General features: G+C 33.6%; 1 protein-coding gene across 2 annotated transcripts in view; it reads right to left on the bottom strand.

Annotated features, from left to right (window-relative positions):
• Positions 1-19,009, bottom strand: part of NCAM2 (neural cell adhesion molecule 2) — a 277,680-nt gene that overhangs the window by 82,949 nt on the left and 175,722 nt on the right. For both annotated transcript variants that reach the window (XM_068180672.1, XM_068180671.1), the window contains exon 9: positions 4,442-4,592. In XM_068180672.1, the coding sequence (XP_068036773.1) occupies positions 4,442-4,592 (151 nt within the window). The remainder of the gene's footprint in view (positions 1-4,441; positions 4,593-19,009) is intronic.

Below are 19,009 nucleotides of genomic sequence, written 5' to 3'. Positions count from 1 at the left end.
TTCAGAAATTGCTTTTTAAGAAATAATTTTTATCAACTACTCACAAGGCTGATCTCATACAAAAATGTACCACATTACTCAATGTAATATATTTGTCATAGATAATTCTATCTCAAAAACATTACTCTTTGAGCACTCTGAGGAAATAGGCATTTTTGGACCATCCAGCATATCTAATAGCTACAGTATCAGTACTGAAATTGAGAGGTTTAACTAAAACAGTGATGTGAAAACTGGTAATTCCAGCTAAAAAGGTCTCTTAGTCAGGATGCTTCCTGATATGCTTCCTGGATAGTGTATGGGAAAAGAGAATTTTCCAAAGGATGTAGCTCAATGCCTTTCTCTGGTAAAAGGAGTACTGTCCAAAGTAATGTGCACCCGGTGATACAGAGCAGTCAGAAACAGTAGCATCTTATATAGTGTGTGCACCTGGGAGGATAAAATTAAGTGAGGGCTGTGAAAACTTCAGGCAGGTTAATGACAGTTTGAACACAATGAAGGGAAAACTGTAAGGGCACATAGAGAGTCTTTCAAAGATCATAAATGCTGTTCATTACTTCTTGTTTAAAGCTTTTCCAACTTAGTAATAATGTAGGGGCACCCCAACTAATAATAACGCTGTGGTGAAAGGTGATCCATAACATTGAAGATGTAAAAATTAAGATTTTTCTTCAGTGCTAATTATGAAGTGAAAAATTTGTGAAATCCAAGACCAAATGTCTTTTCTCATCACAGTTTTTATTTTAGCCATGTCTGTATTACATTTTTAAAGAAAAAAAAATACCACATGGAAATGTAAATATTTGTATAGCAAAGCTATATAATTCACTAGGGTTTAGATATTTAAATTCCTCAGGCTGTCTTGAAAACCTCATCTTAGCATATAGCCTGCTTTATCTTTTGTATGTATTTCTCCAAAATTTTTAATTTAAAAATAGTTATTTCTCTATGATAAATATCTAGATAATAACTATAGACACATCTTAATACCCAATACATATCTTATATTCCATCATACATCTAATATATTCCACTTTTCAAATGATTACTTATTATTACTCTCATCCAATACATACTAGGCTTCATACTTAAAACCAAATTTTGCAGTTAGTGAAATCTATTAATAAATAATATTTGAAAATGGTATTTTATTTTGATGTAATTTTTATTTACTTTTCATACTTTATATAAGGAAAATTAAACATAACTAAACACAAAGATGACTTTGTAGGAAGAAATATTTTAAAATGCCCCCTGGTTCCCTGCAATTCATGTCTCCACAGCATTTTCTTCAGATAAAGTCAGGGTTAACTGTTCCCAGTTGGCATCAAACCTGATAATCTCTTCCTGTCCTAGAGAACTGCTCTTATCACCAGCAGTAACCCCAACAGAGAACAAGGATAAAGCACGGAAATTCTGTGCAATCCTACTGCCAGTTTAAATTTCTGATAGGGGTCAGTAAGTAAAAGGATGAGATAGTGACACCAGAGCACTCAGTGCCTTCATTAGGCCTGTTTCACTGAGGTGGCATTTAAGGATGTGATGGAAGCAGTTTCCTCTCCTGACTACACAAACTGTCAAATACAATAAAACATAAAGAAAAAATGCTGTAGTTTTGTTACTAACTTACAGAAAGGCACAGATGCATTGTTTACTTCCATCTAGAAACTAGAGGACAATATCAAGAATAAAGTTCTGCTTATCTACTTATATGTTAATTTTAAAATAGTTATTGGGGGTTTATATGAGAATATTATTAAAGATAATGCAAATTTCTGTTAACATGGCTTAACTGCAAGACTGAGCCATACCTGAATAAATTCTTCTCAAAATCTGTTTGGAACCAAACTAATGGAAGAGAAAAAGTAAACTATTTTGATGGGCTTAATGCAATTTTTAAAATGAAAATTTGGGAAAAAGTGTAAAAGCCCTAATATCACTGTTTGTAGCTGCAATTAATATGCTGAAGAAATGCCACTTGGAAGAGGAGAATCAAAATGATTCCATACTGACTTCATGGAATTCCCCCATTTTTAAGAGTTTGCTACAAAAATACAAATTAATTGTTTAGTTTTTGAACCTAAATCTTTTGCTGAAATTCCCAAGCCTGCCACTTATGAACTCCCATAACTGGAATGACAGATAACCATGACACTGCTTCATATAGAAGATACTGGGGAAAGGACTGTCAGAGCTTAGGACAACACAGCACTAGATGGAAATGGGGGCAAGGAGGCGCTGAAAGATTCTTCCAAGGGGCTGCTCTGTCACAGAAGTTTATGGCAGAAGCCAGACTGATGGGAGATGAGGCTGAAAAGAAGCACTTCCTCCTGGGGACATTATTTTTAAGAACAGGAGAGTTCTTTACCATTAAACAAGTGTTTTCTTTCCTGGGCAAGACAAATAAGTTATATTTGCAGCTCATATACCAGTGCAAAGTTATTTGCAAAGGAAAGCAAAAAAATTGTCTGACTCATTAATCAGAATATGAGACAGACCTATATTGTATCACCCCAGAAACACATGCTTTGCATCATAGAACTACTTGACTTAAAGGAATTGAGAAAAATTGTATTTCTGTTAGTCAAACAATGACTGTGCTAGAAAAAAATACATTTGGGTTAATGCTCGCTATCAGCTGAGTAATTAAAACTTAAAACTCCAGTTTTAGAACTATCATAATAAAAATCCTCTGTTATACATTAAAAGTAACCATTACAATGTATGTTTTCTCTGATGGTAGAATAATATTTCTATGTTCTTCATAAAATGTGTTTCCTCAGAGGATTTTAGAACTGTAAAAAAATTGTATACTCTATCAAAAACTGTGTCCACCAAGGCGTAAATTCAGATTTTAAATTATTCCATTTTCTCATATACTATATTTGATTGTTCCCGCACATATTCAAAATTAATTCTGCCATACCATAAAAAGACTACTACTTTCAAATAATTTCCACATCAACTAAAACTTTCACCCCGAAAGGTGTCTTAGGTTATAATAATGTATTATATCAATGCAGAGGTTTTATTATGCCCTCTGGTATGAATTCTGTATTGCTAATAAATTCTTACATTTCAATTGTTCATGTTGCATAATATGTGGTGCAATATATCTCTCTCTTCTGAATACAAAATATATTAATATTTAATGCTAAAACATAGCAGCAACACAACTCTAATCAAACCATGTATTTCATATCATTATGTGGAGAGTTGGCAGAATTTTAAAGAAACTTCACTTAATTTGCATTTTTATCTATTTTTTTCCCTTTATATATATATATATATATATATATAGATAGATAGATAGATAAAATGTTATCATTGCACACACTAAAAAACAAATGTAGCAAATTAGGATATATTTCTTAGGTCTTCTGGCTTGGAAAATCTCTCCATTCCTAATACCTAAAAATTCTTTTGATCATTCCTCATTTTTCTTTCAGATTTATATTCTATACCACAATGCAATGTTTCCCTGCCAAAAAAGAACACACAACTGTATAGTGAAGGCACTTTCAGAACTCCTCAGGAAATCACTCCTAGGTCTGCAATCATTACTTTTATTTCTGTGCCACAGAATCCTATTCCAGCTTTTATCTTCCCACTGGAAAGACTTTTTCTGTTCAAAGACTCAGTTCAAACAGGCTCATGCAAACTCTACTGGAGATGTAAAATAATTGTATCTAGAAATTTCTAGATAAATAGAGTAACAATGAAATAAAAAAGAAGGATTTTTTTTGATTGTTTTCATTTTTTGAAGACCTTTGCCTGTGAACTTGAAGAAAAATTTGAAGAAGCAATTACCCAACGAATTTTTTCATATTTCAGATTTATATCCTCTGATTGGTTTCTCAAGCATGAAACTCTTGTAAACAAAAATAATCTCCTTTTCTCCTGAATAAAATGCAAGAGCTTGGAATAAAGACCACCTCTAAAAGAGACTGTAATAAACATGATAACTCCAGGAGGGGTTACAATAGTGGCTGAACACCTTTTAGGGATTAGTAAATCAGAGGACTCAGAAACAAAAAGAATCTTTGTTGAATCTTAGAAGGTTAAGCTCAAGAATTAGCTGCTGCTCAAATCAGTCCTTACTTTATCCCACTGAATACTTTTCATTCCCAGCAGTCTCAACTTGCTCTGAGATTTGAAGTTATTAAGCTTAGATTTAAGTTAGTGGATAATAACACTGGAATATGATTTCAGAAGAAATTGTGTCCTAATTAAGTCACAAACACACCAACAAGGGTCTTGTTAACTTCAGAAAAGACAGGATTCTTCCACAGAGGAATGAGCTACAGGACATGCTTTCTTCATTTATGCAAGTGTAATCATGAATTACCACAAAAAAAATTGCCTTCCGTTAAGAATGCACTTCTTTTTTTTTTTTCTTTTAAAACAGATTTAAAAGAGAAAACAAAACATTAGAACTTACATTCAATATCAAGGTACATGCTCTTTTGGTGCCCACCAATTCTACTTGCCGCTTCACAGTCATATCTCCCTGAATCTGACAACTTCACATCTTTAATATGCAGTGATGACTTTCCATGCTGCCCTTTGACTTCTATACGGCCATCTGGGCTCTGTTTACATTGATTCAGGAAAAAAGAAGGTTTTATATGTTTATATATGTATATAAATGTAGAATTTATATATTAAACACTACTGATAAGAATGACTAAAAGCATCTCTTCACCTATGGTGAAGTTATTACTGACAGCTAAGCAACTTCTTAATTGCCCAAGTAAATAAAAAAAATATAGAAAAACATGTTCTCTTTCTAGGCAGTATAATAAAAGAAATAAGTACATGCTTAAAGGAACATTGTCAAGGGAAACCGCAAAACGTATCAAATTATGACAGCAATAGTGAACTACATACACAAATCTTCTTTATGATCTCACTCACTGTGTTATGATGCTATTAAGAAAAATTCATAGATACATCACTATATCTTAGATTACACACAGCTTTATCTCTTGTCCTTGCAACTGCAGCTGTGAAACTTAATAGAAGTAATGCCTCAGACAATGAGCAAATCCCAGAATCTTGCAACTGTTAAAAAAACTTGAACCATAAATGCAATTAGAATTTCTGGATTTCAGTTCCTTTTCATCCCATGGAAAAGGCATCGAAAATGAATGCTGCCTTTCAATTTTCTAGAACATAAATTTTATGAAAAATCTTTATCCATAATGACTCTCCTCACCCCTCCCCATCTGTCCCCACAAAATTATTTGAATTTAAAGGGTATACAAATATTAGGTAAAATTAAACAAAATAAAGAAAAAGTCCTCTTCTTGATGATTCATACTTCATGAAATATTATGTCTGGGGAAAAAGAAGTTATTTTCTTCTGCTCTTTACTTATAGAATCATATAATACTTTGGGATGGAAAGGACCTTAAAGCTCATCTCATTCCAACCCCCCTGCCTGGGCAGGACCCCTTCTACTAGATCAGTTTGCTCAGAATCCCATCCAACCAGGTCTTAAACATTTCCAGGGATGGGACAGCCACAGCTTCTCTGGGCAATCTTTGGGAAATTTGTTGTACTTTTTCATCTCTCACTTTTTTTGTTTAAGAGGAAAAAACTCCAAATGTGATTAAAAAAACCTGATGTTAACCTACCTTCATTATAGTAAGGTGGAAAAGGGATGAATACCTAGTAACTATTTCACTGCATGATGTTACACTTGAAGCAGATTTTTATGTTCAATTCTATAACACACACACTCAGGTTTACTGCATATTACACTCAATACTCACCAAGTGACAGCTGATGTTTAAGTGGCTGAGCTTTTAACTCATTACAATTGTTCCTTGAGTTAATAAAGGAAATATGTCACAATTTAGACCTTAAAATATTTTATATAATGCAGTCAAATGAAGCATGCTGTTTTATCATGATTTCTATAGAAAGAAAAGTATCCCAATCCTATGTAAGAATCCAAGTAGACTGAATTTTGTTTCCTATAAAAATGACTCATCATAGATACATAAATTAAAGTTCTTGAATTCTAACCTAGGAGCCAACATAAACCTCTTTGAACTGGTAAAAATTAGCAACTTAGACCACTTAACTATCAATTTTAATACTGAAGATTCTATTTCCACTAAATGCTCAAAAAGGAAAATAAAAGTTATGATGCTATTAAACATGTTACAGTAGTGAACATCATGGCTTTTGGAATGAATTCCTCAGCTAATTAAAATGCAATTTCTTTAAAAAAAACATTGTTTTCTAATTTCTGACACAAAGCCAGATTTATATATATATGTAAAACATATATTTAAATGCTTATATCTATTGTTTATATATATGTAAAGCAAGTACATTCTGTGACACAGGTAATACCAGTTTTGAGTATTTTCTTCTTTTTTAAAATATTAAGCATGTAATACCATGGTCAAACTACATTATTCCTACCTAAAATGTACATACACTTCAGAAATTTAATTTCTGATTTTACCTTGATGACAAATATTTCCTTAAGAACTTACATTTAAAATGGTGAAACAACTTGTGACAATAAATCATAGATACAATAGAAAATATTTTATTAGTGATTCATAGTTCAATATTAATCCCAAATACTTTAATTCACTAATTCATATTTCACTATAAGTAATTCCGTATAACCCTAAGCACATGTATGAGTACTAAGAGAAGTATACAAGAAAACAATAATGAAAATAAGCACAAGTATCCTTAAATTAAATAGGCTTCACAGTAATTTCTCAATCTCTTTTTAGTTTATCTAATTACTTTCTAATACTAATGGAAAAAATTTGACTATACTCAGTATAATTTTCTTATGTTCTCACATTCTCTTATTCAAATGTAGATGATGTAATATATCTTAGATTTATCTGTAGGATAAAAACCAAGCTAATAAATACTCTGAATCATAGAAGATTTTCATATATCATTTATTCTTATAATCAAATATATGGTAAGAAACATTTTAAGAGGGATTTACTAGGTTCAAAGTCCATAAAACAAATAAAACAATGGTAGGCAAGAAAATTTCACTAGAATTATAATGAAAATATGCATTTACTAAAGACAATTTATACTTTTCTTAGGTTCTTGTGCTAAAATTGCTTACTAAATCAAACAAAATATCTAAAATGTGATCTGCTTCATTGCTTATAATGTTTATTATACTATGGTTTCTTAATAAACAATTTTAAAAGTCCTGTTCCCTGAGTCTATTCTGCAGATGGATTGGTGTACAAATCCATAATTTATTTCTTTTACAAAGACGCTGCAATACCTGATAAATATATACTGATAGGCTGGCATTCCTGAAGAAAGAAACACATGAAAGAAAACTAGAGTGTAAATACAGACAATGAAAATTCCATTTAAAACAAAAGAACAACTAATTAAACAAATAGATAAATGAAAGGAAATGTTTTGATACAGGTGTCTCTATCTGTGAGAGGATTCCCAGAATATAAGGGAGATTACCACATGCAAATCAAAATGGTATTTAGTATGGTGAAGTTTCAAAAGGACTTCAAAAACATTGGTGTGGCTATATTACATTTCTTTATGTTATAAATCAGGCAAGAGAGATCTGGTTAAATGATTCAAGGATATGTGATGACACAAAAAAAACATAATAGTGCAGCTGAGTATGAAAAATAGCAATGAAGAAACATTGGGACAAAAATCGAATATGCAGCATTACTTGGAGCAAAAACTGAAGACACACTATTTACATTTTTCTGTTATGTGAAGGACATTATTAATAACAGGATAAATTGCCAAAGCAGAGCTTTCTAACCATTGGTAACACCTTTCTGGGGTTAGTTTCTCTCCTGCAGTAATTGTGGAGAACACATAGTAGTACTATGTCTGGCACCATAGCACACCAGAGCAAGAAGAGAAAGAGACGCAGGTATGGGAATATTATACCTGCCCAGTAATCCTTAGGAGAAATCCCCATCAGGAAAAAAGCTTTGGAGCTTCCAATGTGCCAAAACCAAAATACAGATATAATCTCTATAAATTAACAATGTCAGTAACTCTGAAGCCTGCCTGAAATAATAATGGATACCCACTAAATTGGGACATCCTTTTTTTTTTTTTTTTCTTTTCAAATGTTATAGCATGAGAGATGTAGAATCTGTATTTTATTTTATTTTATCGCTTAATAATGATAAAGAGCATAAAAGGAAAGAACAAACCCCTAGACAATCAGAATAGTCTTTGTGGCCCAACACTCATGATTTGTGCTCATTCACTGAATTACTCAGTATCTCCTCCCACCATGGAGAATGAACAAACATTGAGGTCTCAAAAACTTGAAGTCAAGACAGCTCTGTACAGATTTACATATTCTTTGGAAAGAAAAATTATGTTAACAGAAGAGACCCTTACACTCTTAGACATTGGAAGAATGATGAAGTCTTCAGAAGCTTCATTTTCACAGCATTTTAGAATTCATAATAAAATATAAGAAATAAATATTTTTCATGGTTAATGTTCAATGGAGAATTTCATAGAAATCATAAATAAAAGTGGGGGTTACAAGGCTTTGGGGTGGAGGTTTTTTTTCCCCCATAACTTCATCACCAGCATAAAACTAAAATACACGTGGAAGTCTTCAGCAGAGATTGAAAAGTGTTTTACTTAGGTAAAGCCACTTTGTGATTTTATCACCATAAAAAGCACATTCCCTAAATTAGGAAGCAGGAAAACCCTTTTATTTTGAATACTGATAGCAATCTAATTCTCTGCCATTGTTAAAGGAAACTCTTCTATAAAGGTCTGCAAGTAAAACTACCCAAAATGACACCACATAAAAGGTACCTTCTGGGAAAAAAAAAAAAAAAAGGTGAAATTTTTTTGCACTTGCAATATTCTTATAATATGTAGCTAAACACAAATGACTCCTATGCTAATTAGAAAATGAGAGGTATTGCATAATTTGAGATTAGTGCTACAGATTCTGTAAAAGTACATATATATTTTTGGTTTTGATAAAATTTATGTCATACTATACATGTATTCTACTCCTTGACTTCTTCTGTCATGCTCATGCTTCCTGAATGTCTTGCATAATTTGTAGTTCCACATGTGAATATTCGCAAAGGCCTGACCAGCTGATGCTGACCTGACTGGTCTATGCACAGATTCAAAGTCAGGAACCAGAGCTCCCAAGGCAGCACCAGAACAATGATAACTCTCAATCTCAAGGATTCCACTTGCAGAGTGGATGGGGATGTGATGAGACAACAACAGCTACATGAAGACAAGGACAGCTTCTGGAACAGAATAAATTATTCAGGTACCAGAGTTTTCAATCTGCAAAATTCCACTGCAATTTTAGTAAAATCTGTGTAATTTTTCAGGAGGAGAGAGTTTGCTGATTACGATGCTCAGAAATTGCCGTTTGCTTACAAACTTTAGAAAATTGCACTTGGGCATAGGTGGATAGTGTGGTTAGTGGATGAGTTTGATTTATCAGCCATTGCTCCAACTCCCACTGAGGAAATGTAGAACCAAATGAGAAGAAGTTGTAGGGCTGCCAAAACTTGTATTTTGAATTGGCTGAAAACAAGAACGGAAGGTAAGAACTGTTGCAGAAATTGGTGACTCATTTGTAGCTCGATTTTAGTAATATGCTTGAATGGTTAGAGCAGCTGACTTCCCTCCTTGAGTTTACCATTTGGCTGTCAAAGTACTCCTTCAACCCCTGAAGTCCAAGTGCAAGACTGTAAGAAAAACAATCCCTTCATTTAAAATCTAGACAAGTTGAAATACCTTTATTTGTTTTTCTTTTAATGTTTAAAGCTTATTCATGAGCAAAGTGTCCATAGTTAAAATGCTACGTGTCAGTTTTTCCTGTCAAATTTACCAAATATATCTTCTGACACCTTCTGTACTTTAGTACTATTTTGGAGGTGCACTGAGTATATTAATGACAGAAAAGATGGAGAGGTAGTGGTTTAGAATTGAGACTTTTTTCTTTTGCAAAACATGGAGCAATGTACTAAAAAACAGTCACTGTAAGAACATGCAACTTGAGTAAAAGCTGCAGGTGTTTTAAATTTCCAGCAAAGGATCTGTTTCAGATGTATCCGGTTGAAGATCCTCATAGATCAGCACCGGGGAGGATTGAAAAAATCATCGTTCTTCCAACTCATTATTTTGTCTTGATTATGTTTCCAGTACACATTACTGAATTTTCAAGGAGAAAACAAATACTGATTTACAGAATCATCTTTGTAGTTTCACAAATAAAAATTTTTTAGGAATTTTGCTGATTTCAGGTTGTGTTCGCATCCACATGAGAGGTAACTTGAGATCATATACTTCAGGCTGATGCTTCTTATATGTGAGATTTAAGCATATCTTAATTGCCCATGAAAATGTTTCTTGAAGCACCATGAACGATAAGAGCTTCTGCAACCTGACATGCTGATACTAAATGATGACAAAATCCCAGAAGTCTATTAAATGTATGTGACGAGCAATTCCTAGTCTGAAAATCTACCTTTGATGATGAGAGAAAGGGCTGTTAGTCACAACAGCCATCATCATGTAGAAGCTGATGGAAGCTCCCTTCTGGATTATGGATGGTATATTCACAATATTCCCCATTCTCTTCAGGTAAATGTATTCTATCCATGCACCTGTTGGAGACAGCAGAAAATTCCAGAGTATTGCTATGTGCATATGCCTTAATGTCCAGTGAATCAGAATAATGCTACAGCAGTGTCTTGGACTTCAGTGATTTCTATAGGAGACCTTGTGATATTTTAAAATTTCAGCTTGTTAATTATACATGTCAGCATGCTGCAAATTCCTGAATTTCTAGGAATGTGTTTTTCCACAAAGAAGAAATTATTGAAGCACCTATTGCTTGTAGATCTACAGTGTAGCACCAGAGAGGTCACAAGAAAAGCTAATGTTGAAGAAAAAAATACTGTTGTTTTGATTTTCTGTTCAGCTGCAGACACACTAGTTACTTTTATAGAATGCAGATTCTAAATGGCAGCAGGTTCTATGCAGGTTGCTAGCAGCATGTACAGTGTCAGGAAAAAATATGTTCTTGAATGCTTCTTAAAACTTTTTGAAATTATGAACTGATATTTAATTGATTCATGCTGGCATTTCTTTCAAAGTTTAGTCATTATGCAAAGAGATGACACATGAAATCCTGAAACCAAACACTTACTATGACATGAAATGGAAAACTGAACTTCTTTCCTTCATTGGCTTTTGCTCAACGATGAGTATGTAAGAAAAATATTTGAGAAAAATTATCAGCATCCATTCAAGATTACTTCTGCTAAAGATGCAAATCCTAGATGTAAATCACAAATCTTGATGCAAATCACAAGAAAGAAAGGGTTGATGATTTTTAAAAACAAAAATCTTAGCATCATATAAAATAAACTTGTAGAGAAGAACAAGCATTAGTGTTGCCCATGACAAATGACAATAGTAACCACAAATGTGTTTATAACAGAAATACTACAACTCCAATAATTGCACATGTGCTTTGTAATTAGATATCCTGTTTCACTCATAAATACAGTATTTAATGACTTTATTCCTAAGAATTTTCCTGATCTGAATCTACTCCAACACTGCTATGATGCCATTATAAGTGACTCAAATGGATTCAGGCCAGCAAAATTCTGAGGAAGAAGACCTTTAAGTACAATGTTCTTATTGAATACAGACCTCACATAAAACAGCCACTAAAAATAATGATTTTACTATACAATTGTATCTTAGTTTAGACAATCAAATATTACTGTAACTTGGGACTGGAGGTTGTTGTTTAGTGTATTTTAGTGACCAGCAAGTGAAAACATGGGGATAACTTGGAAAGAAATCAAAAAAACCTGTGGCTGGGCACACATGAAGACAAATCATGTCAACTTACTGCACTAAAAAATGGACAAAAATAACTTGAAGCTGACCGAAGGCAGGGTGATAAATTGCCAATCCTTTTCTACTCCTTTTTACCTTTTTTCCTTTTTTTTTTCTTTTTCTTTTCTTAAAAAAAAAAAACCAAACAAGCACTGTCAGCCTGCTTCTGGATGATAAAACAAGGAAAGGAAAACTAGGACAATTTTGTATAACAATTTTTGCTATAGGGTTATTTTCCCCCCTTTATTACTTAGATAATTTGAATTAAAAAGTTCAAGTCATTATAAGTGAACTAAGAATAATTGCTTGGGTTATTTTGTTTAAACTGATATTACTTGGACTGATAACAAATTCTTAGATATACACAGGTTGTATATCCCTCCTGCCCGTGAAACGTTTCTCTAATATATGACAACCTTTAAAATTACTACTACTGCTGCAAGAATTTCAAAGAGAGCTTAATTCATGAGTATATACATAAATTTCATTTTTGCAGAATTCGTATTCAAACTTTAACACAGTCCAACTTTAATTGCAGGGATAACTGATGTAGTGAGGGTATGTAGAAAAAGAAAGAAAAGGGAAGAAAAAAAAAAAAGAAAAGATAAACCTGAAACAAAGCACAATCTGAGTTTCTGGGTTGTTCAGTAGCTGTATGCAGCTTGAGATCCATCCCAGCTTACTGTAAAGTTGATGAATATTTGACTAAATTTATTATGGCTAACAGCAGATGGGAAGTCTGTGTGGAAAATGGGCTGCGACAGAGACCTGCAGGGTAAGCAACAAGGCTACCTTAGGAGAAAGAAAGTCATGGAAGGCCAGACAGAGGCACAGCTTGAGTCACAAGGTGAAGGGAATTGTCAGTAGGACAGATCTTAACCTCACAGATCACAAAGTCTTTGCTCACACTTATAATTCTGGAGGGCTTTTTTCAACTGAAGAAACAAAAGGAAATTAGTGAAGTAGCAAGAAAACTGAGAAAGTGAGGTAACCCAGACATAACTGAAAGGTCATATGTTTTCAAATAATTTTATTTAATTGATGTCCTGAGTTCTCAGTTTCTCTATTTACATGTCCATATTGATAAATACGGATATAAATAAAAGCTTATGCTGGATATATTAGCAAAATTGGATATTTGCTATTACAGAAAAATGTTGTGCTACTAGAGTTTGAAATAAGTTGGGAAGTAGAGATTGCAACCCATATGTTATTTTCCTGGGGAAAGTCTCAGTGAGAAACAAAACCTTTAAGCCAGTCTATTTCTTCTTTTCAGTCAGCTTGCAGGATTCCTGACTCAGCTGTATAAATCAGGAAACTGAATATATTATTAAATTATCAGAAGTTATGTATTAGTACATCATTGAAGAAACAGATATGTAATAACACATTAACTGAAGAGACTATGTGGATAAATTAATGACAGCTGAAATATTAGTCACAGCTCTAGAATGCTCTGGTATGCAGGTAATTAGAAGGGAAGACTGGGACCTGGAGGAAAGTAATTATTTCCTGTGTGAGGAAGAAAAGGAGAAGGAGGACTGAGTAAAAACTTCCAGAAACAGCCTTTTAAGCAAGTTATATAACCGTGAGGAATTTAATGTTATGTATAGGCTACCTATAGGACATATTAAAGCATGTTACATTATCATCTTGCAGTAAAGATTTCTACATGATAATAATTCATGCAATCTTATCACAAATGTTACAACTTCATTTGCACAAGCAGGAACTTAAGAAAGGCAAAAAAATCATTTTATTGCTAATAACATTATTTATGCAACACTTAAAAATTTTAATAACACAGGTTGAGTCCATGCATAGATGGGAGTTCTTTTGACCATGAATCAAAACCCAGACCTATTTCCCACTTATGCAGTCCTAAGAAATATTGTTTGCTGAATTTTATAAGCTGTCAGTAAGGAGTGGTGCAAAGAGTCTTGACTTTTCCCAATGTATAAAAATAAGACTTTTGCATAATGCTTTAGATAAAGTTTCACAACCTCCTAACTAGCAAGACATTCACTGATACATCATTATTGTCCTTTTAAAGTATCATAATTTCACTGTGTTTGGGAACTGGGAACTGGCATTAATAGAAAAAATACTTTTTGAGTAGATACACATGGAGAGATTGCACAGTGTGACAGGAAAATATATATTTTTATAGGCATAATAAGGACATTAATAAATCATCAAGAACCAATTCTTACACAGAGCTTAGATTAAAAAAAAAAAAAAAAAAAAAAAAAAAAAAAACAAACAGTTGAATACAAGCCTTTGCTTTCATCCTGGCTTTGTCAAAAGTTCTGAAGACGTCAATTCTCCTAATATATATATAGGTACTCAAAATGCCTTTCAGGTCAGGAAAACTGCAGACATTTTAATAGCATAAAACATATTTTTGCCAGCATTGCATTTCTGATTTTGCCACTGATTGTGCTTGCTCTCAATGTAAGCAGAATATAGAAATTGCAACACTTCTTAATTGTCTTGATAAGATCCTGTAGGACATCAGGAAATAATGACTCCAGCTGACTCCAGTCTCAAAACCTTGGATGTATTGCCTAGAGACTCATCAGGTGCATATTCTCTATTTCACCAGACAAGCTACAGCTATTTGGAAGTTCTTAAACCATAAACAAACAACACAAGTGATACTTAGGTTGAAGCTCATGAAACATCAGTTTGTGTTGTAGAAGAAATTAGTGAATATTCCAATCCAAGCTGCACTGGTATTGTAGAAAATGTTAGCTCATGAAAAGTTCCCTGATAATTTCATTCTTCATTAGTGTAACAGACCTAGTATCATCACTGATAACTAAATGGCAAAAAGTAGAATTGCATGGGAAATAAATGTCATTTCCAAGCCTTTAGAGCTTTTTTTCAGCCAGTAAATGCAGCACTGCAACCCACAGAGAGTACCCCAAAAATATCTATTTGCTACATAGGTAGTACAGAAGCAAATTGATTAAATAGAAAGCAGTTTAAAAATTTTAAATATAAATTAGGTGTGAAAAAGAGTATCCATTTGCAGAACAGAAAACAAATTTGGACTTAATTTAAGGTATCCCATTAAAGAACTGCTTAAATTAGTCATGTTCTTAAATTAATGTCTTTCCCTAGGTTGTTTAAGCTTTTAATACAGATGACTTGATACATTTTACCTTTTCTTGCCCTTTTGTCTCCTTTATATAATCAAAAACTTTGTCTCTGCTTACTTAATTCTTTCCCAGTAGAAAGTGACCATAAAGTTTTACTGAAAGGAAAAATGTACAGGAATGAGAGAATTCTGAGCTGGTGCAATACCAGCACAGACAACCATCCACACAACACAAATATATCTGTCTCTGTGTATGTACAGGCACTTGGGCCTACTCTGAATAACAGATAATTTACCTTCTATCCCTAAAGAGGAATAAATCTGAAGGGCCCTCTGGTCATGTGGCTAATATTTAGTACTGAGTTGTCAATACAACAAATATCTCAAAAAAATTGCTAGCTTAATTTTTGGCTTGATTTACACATCATTGCAGATACTGCAACCTAAAGGACTGTATGGAGCTCAGACAACTGATTGAGGTACTTGAGTACTTGAAAATTTCCACACTGGCTTGCGATTTTCCTATTTCCTCAAGTCACACAGGAAAGCTGCTCTTTCTTTCTAACTGAATGCAATCATACTCCTGCAAAATCAATCTTCTTGCCCAAATACTGTCATCTCCCAAAACTAGAGATAGATGCAGGAACACCAAAAAATATTCAGACTTCCATGTATCAGATGGCTCCTGAAATTCTACTATTCAGTGCTGGCCCTTTATTTGCTTGTGTCACAGGGTATAAACCTCTGTATATCTCAACAGCATTAATTATCTAACATATAAGTGACCCTCTTGGTCAAATTCATTTATTTACCTTCTTCCAGTCACAATTTTCTTGGTCTCTAACTTCATAGTCTTAATATGTGAAGCCCACTAAAATTCATTTGAGGCTTAAAAACAAAATAGAAGCAAATTTTGATGCTTGATTGAATTGTTTGAAGAGCATTTCAATTGCATCATCAAACACAACTGTGGCTGGCTAGATAAATTGTTCTGGTTTGCAGGCCTGTGTCAATATTGCAACAACGAAAACATTCTACAATATTGTAAGTAGGAGCTTTTCCCACAATATGTAGGTAAAACAGGTTATAACAATTTTCTCCAATACAGCAAAGAGATTGGCCCTGTATACTTCCCAGCTATTCAAAGGAGAATTATTCATGAAGAGCAGGATTTGGATAGCGAAGAAAAAAAAAAAAAAAAAAGATATTTCCTGGAATCAATTAAAATACCCTAAATACAGCTCTGTTTTCTGTGATTCATTTAAAATAAAGACTTGATCCTTGATGAGCAAGAATTTAAGAGGGCTCACATTTCAAAAAGAAGGACAACATATTTCACTGACCCTGTAAGACTGCTTCTTTTTGTGCAGGGAAAACCAACATAAATAGGGAGTAAAAAAAATCAGATTCTTTTTATTAACATTTGTAATAGCTGAAGTGAAGTTAATAGGCTTGGAAAAAATAGCAGTGACCTTTCAAAGAAAAAGACTACCTTTGCCTATTGCCTCATCATGAAAGCTATGAAAAACTCTTCAAGCTCCACTCTACAAATATTTATGATTTGCATGCAAATAAAAAATGAATTCAAACTTGGAAAATAAGTTTATTATTAGTCTGAACTCTGCAATATTTTGAAACAATGTCACAGGAAATTTCACGGGAAGAACCAGGTTATTATCGCAATGGAAGAAAGTAGAATTCAAACTGTTTCTGCAGAGTTCATTATAAAATTAAAAATCACAGGTTGGGGTTTCCTTATTGGTACAAGGAGAATAGTATAAGGTATTTAAGAGACATTCAGTGAATCTGCATGAAATAGAGTACATAGTACAGTAAAAAATAGAGTATAAAATCCTACTCTAAATCCAACTCACAAGTAGCAAATGGTACCTCTCTATATTGGCTCCTTTCATTCATTTTATGTGTTTAGATCATAAATTCCTCAGGGTATGCAGCATATGCCTCTTTGGACACATGCTGCATACAGTGGAGCCACTGTCTCATATCAAGCCCCATCTGTTATTGTGATTTGTATTCCAAAACCGGTCTTGAAATGCTAATTACAAATAATGTTGATCAGCATTCGTATTTCTGCTAGAATTAGATACTATGAAAGTGGGGCACTAAACTCTGTCCTCACACTTCTGCAGTACACACAGGAATCAGTGACAATTTTGTATCAGCGATCAGGATGTGCTGTCCTTCAGGGATGTGTGTGGAGGTGCATGTGCATACCCAAAATCCATTTCATAACTGATTATGCCAAATTGAATGCAATCACTATCTTTCCTCCTGTTCTAAAAAAGAAACTCTTCTCCTGCCTCCTCGTTTTACTGGGAAAAGGGCCAGGCCTGCTGGATGCACGGTGGTCTGTGGGAATGTGCCATTTCAAAGCCCAGCTGAAAGGGGCACAGCCAGGTTTGGCACATCAGTGCAAGGACAGGCTGTGCTGGGGAGTCAGGGACTGGAAGGACACAGGCAGAGTACATGCATTAAGCTAAGAGCTTTAGCTTGACACTGAAACAGCAGATGAAGCTGTGGCCTTGGACTAAGCCTCCATTTCCATTTTTACACGTTTAATGGTGAGACAAACACCTTCCAGCACACACTGCCATTCATTTATTCAACCTTACCCACCACCCATGTATTTATGGGCTATACAGCCACAGAAGGATTACAGAGGTCATCTAATGTGATGTCCTGGAAAACTTTTTTTCATTTAACTTTCAAGAGAAGTCAGAGAAAAGGGAAAGACCCCTTTATTTCAAATTATTAATGAAATAAGAGACCACACACTGTGTGGTGGATTGTTCTAAGAGCTAAATGATGAAAGAACTGAGGAAAATGCTTCTTTGCTTCTGGTTTGAACTCACTTGACTTCAACTTTCAAAAACACACTTCTGAGGTACTGAAAATCCTTTATCAAAGCTGCATTTTCCAAAGAGATAATTATAGAGCTCATACTCATTAATATTATACTCCTTAAGTCCAGCTGGGCTACTTCTTTGATCTATGACTTTGGTGCATATTTTTCATTCTTTTGGACACAATAAATCCAAAACTCAGGAAAGTCTATGTACCAGTTATAGGATCTATCATTGGATAGAATACATTTTTAATCCATGCAGGCTCAGAATGATCTCATATTTAGCAGTCTTCCTAATCCACATAAGGTACGTTTACATTTTAGTAAAATAAGAACTATATGATTGAGGAGCTACATACTAAAGTTAATAAAAGTAAAATTAAAAAAATAAGAACAGAACTTTATGTGTTCTTTTAATGATCATTGTGTTAATATTATTGTTTGAACAGTTTTTCTATCTTCTGTGGAAAAAAATCATCTTCTAAAGATACTCCTATTTCAACAAAAATGATTAATAAGGTGCAGTTGATATCAAGAAAAAAAAAGACCAAAAAATTCAAAATATTAATCCCTTGAATAAAGAAAATAATTTTTATGTTTATGCATAATTTATGTTGCTGCATGATGGGATATTATTTTAAAAGTTATCACATATAAGTAATATTTTCAATTTAAGACTATGTTCTATGTTGCTCTACCTCAATTTCTTCAACTCACCTTTTCCTTCTCTTTCTGTGTGCAAAACACTGCTGTATTATTTAACAACTATTCAATAATTTAATCACTGCCAGTTTTGTTCCCTAGTCACCTAATTTGGTAGGAAAGCACAAGCCAAGTTTTTGGCAACTCAGGGCAGGAGGACCATGGGGCAAATATAGCAGCATATTTTATAGGTCAAGGACATATTCAGTATTTCAGAACATTTATTCAAGATTCATCAAAAACTCTCCCATGAGCAATACCCAGAGTTCTTTCTTTGGCAAGAACAAAGGAAACCACATAACTGTATTTATTCTCATTCTTTTTATCTTTCACATAGAGTCTGTCAGCACACCTGACACCATTGCAATCTATGTTCACTTCAGTAGGAAGTGAATATAGATTTTCTTTTGGTTGTCACTATTACTGGGTTG

The sequence above is a fragment of the Anomalospiza imberbis genome, chromosome 2, assembly GCF_031753505.1.
Source record: "Anomalospiza imberbis isolate Cuckoo-Finch-1a 21T00152 chromosome 2, ASM3175350v1, whole genome shotgun sequence".
Taxonomy (NCBI): Eukaryota; Metazoa; Chordata; class Aves; order Passeriformes; family Viduidae; genus Anomalospiza; species Anomalospiza imberbis.
The sequence above is the reverse complement of the archived record's forward strand: the minus strand, read 5'-3'. Positions and strand labels throughout refer to the sequence as shown.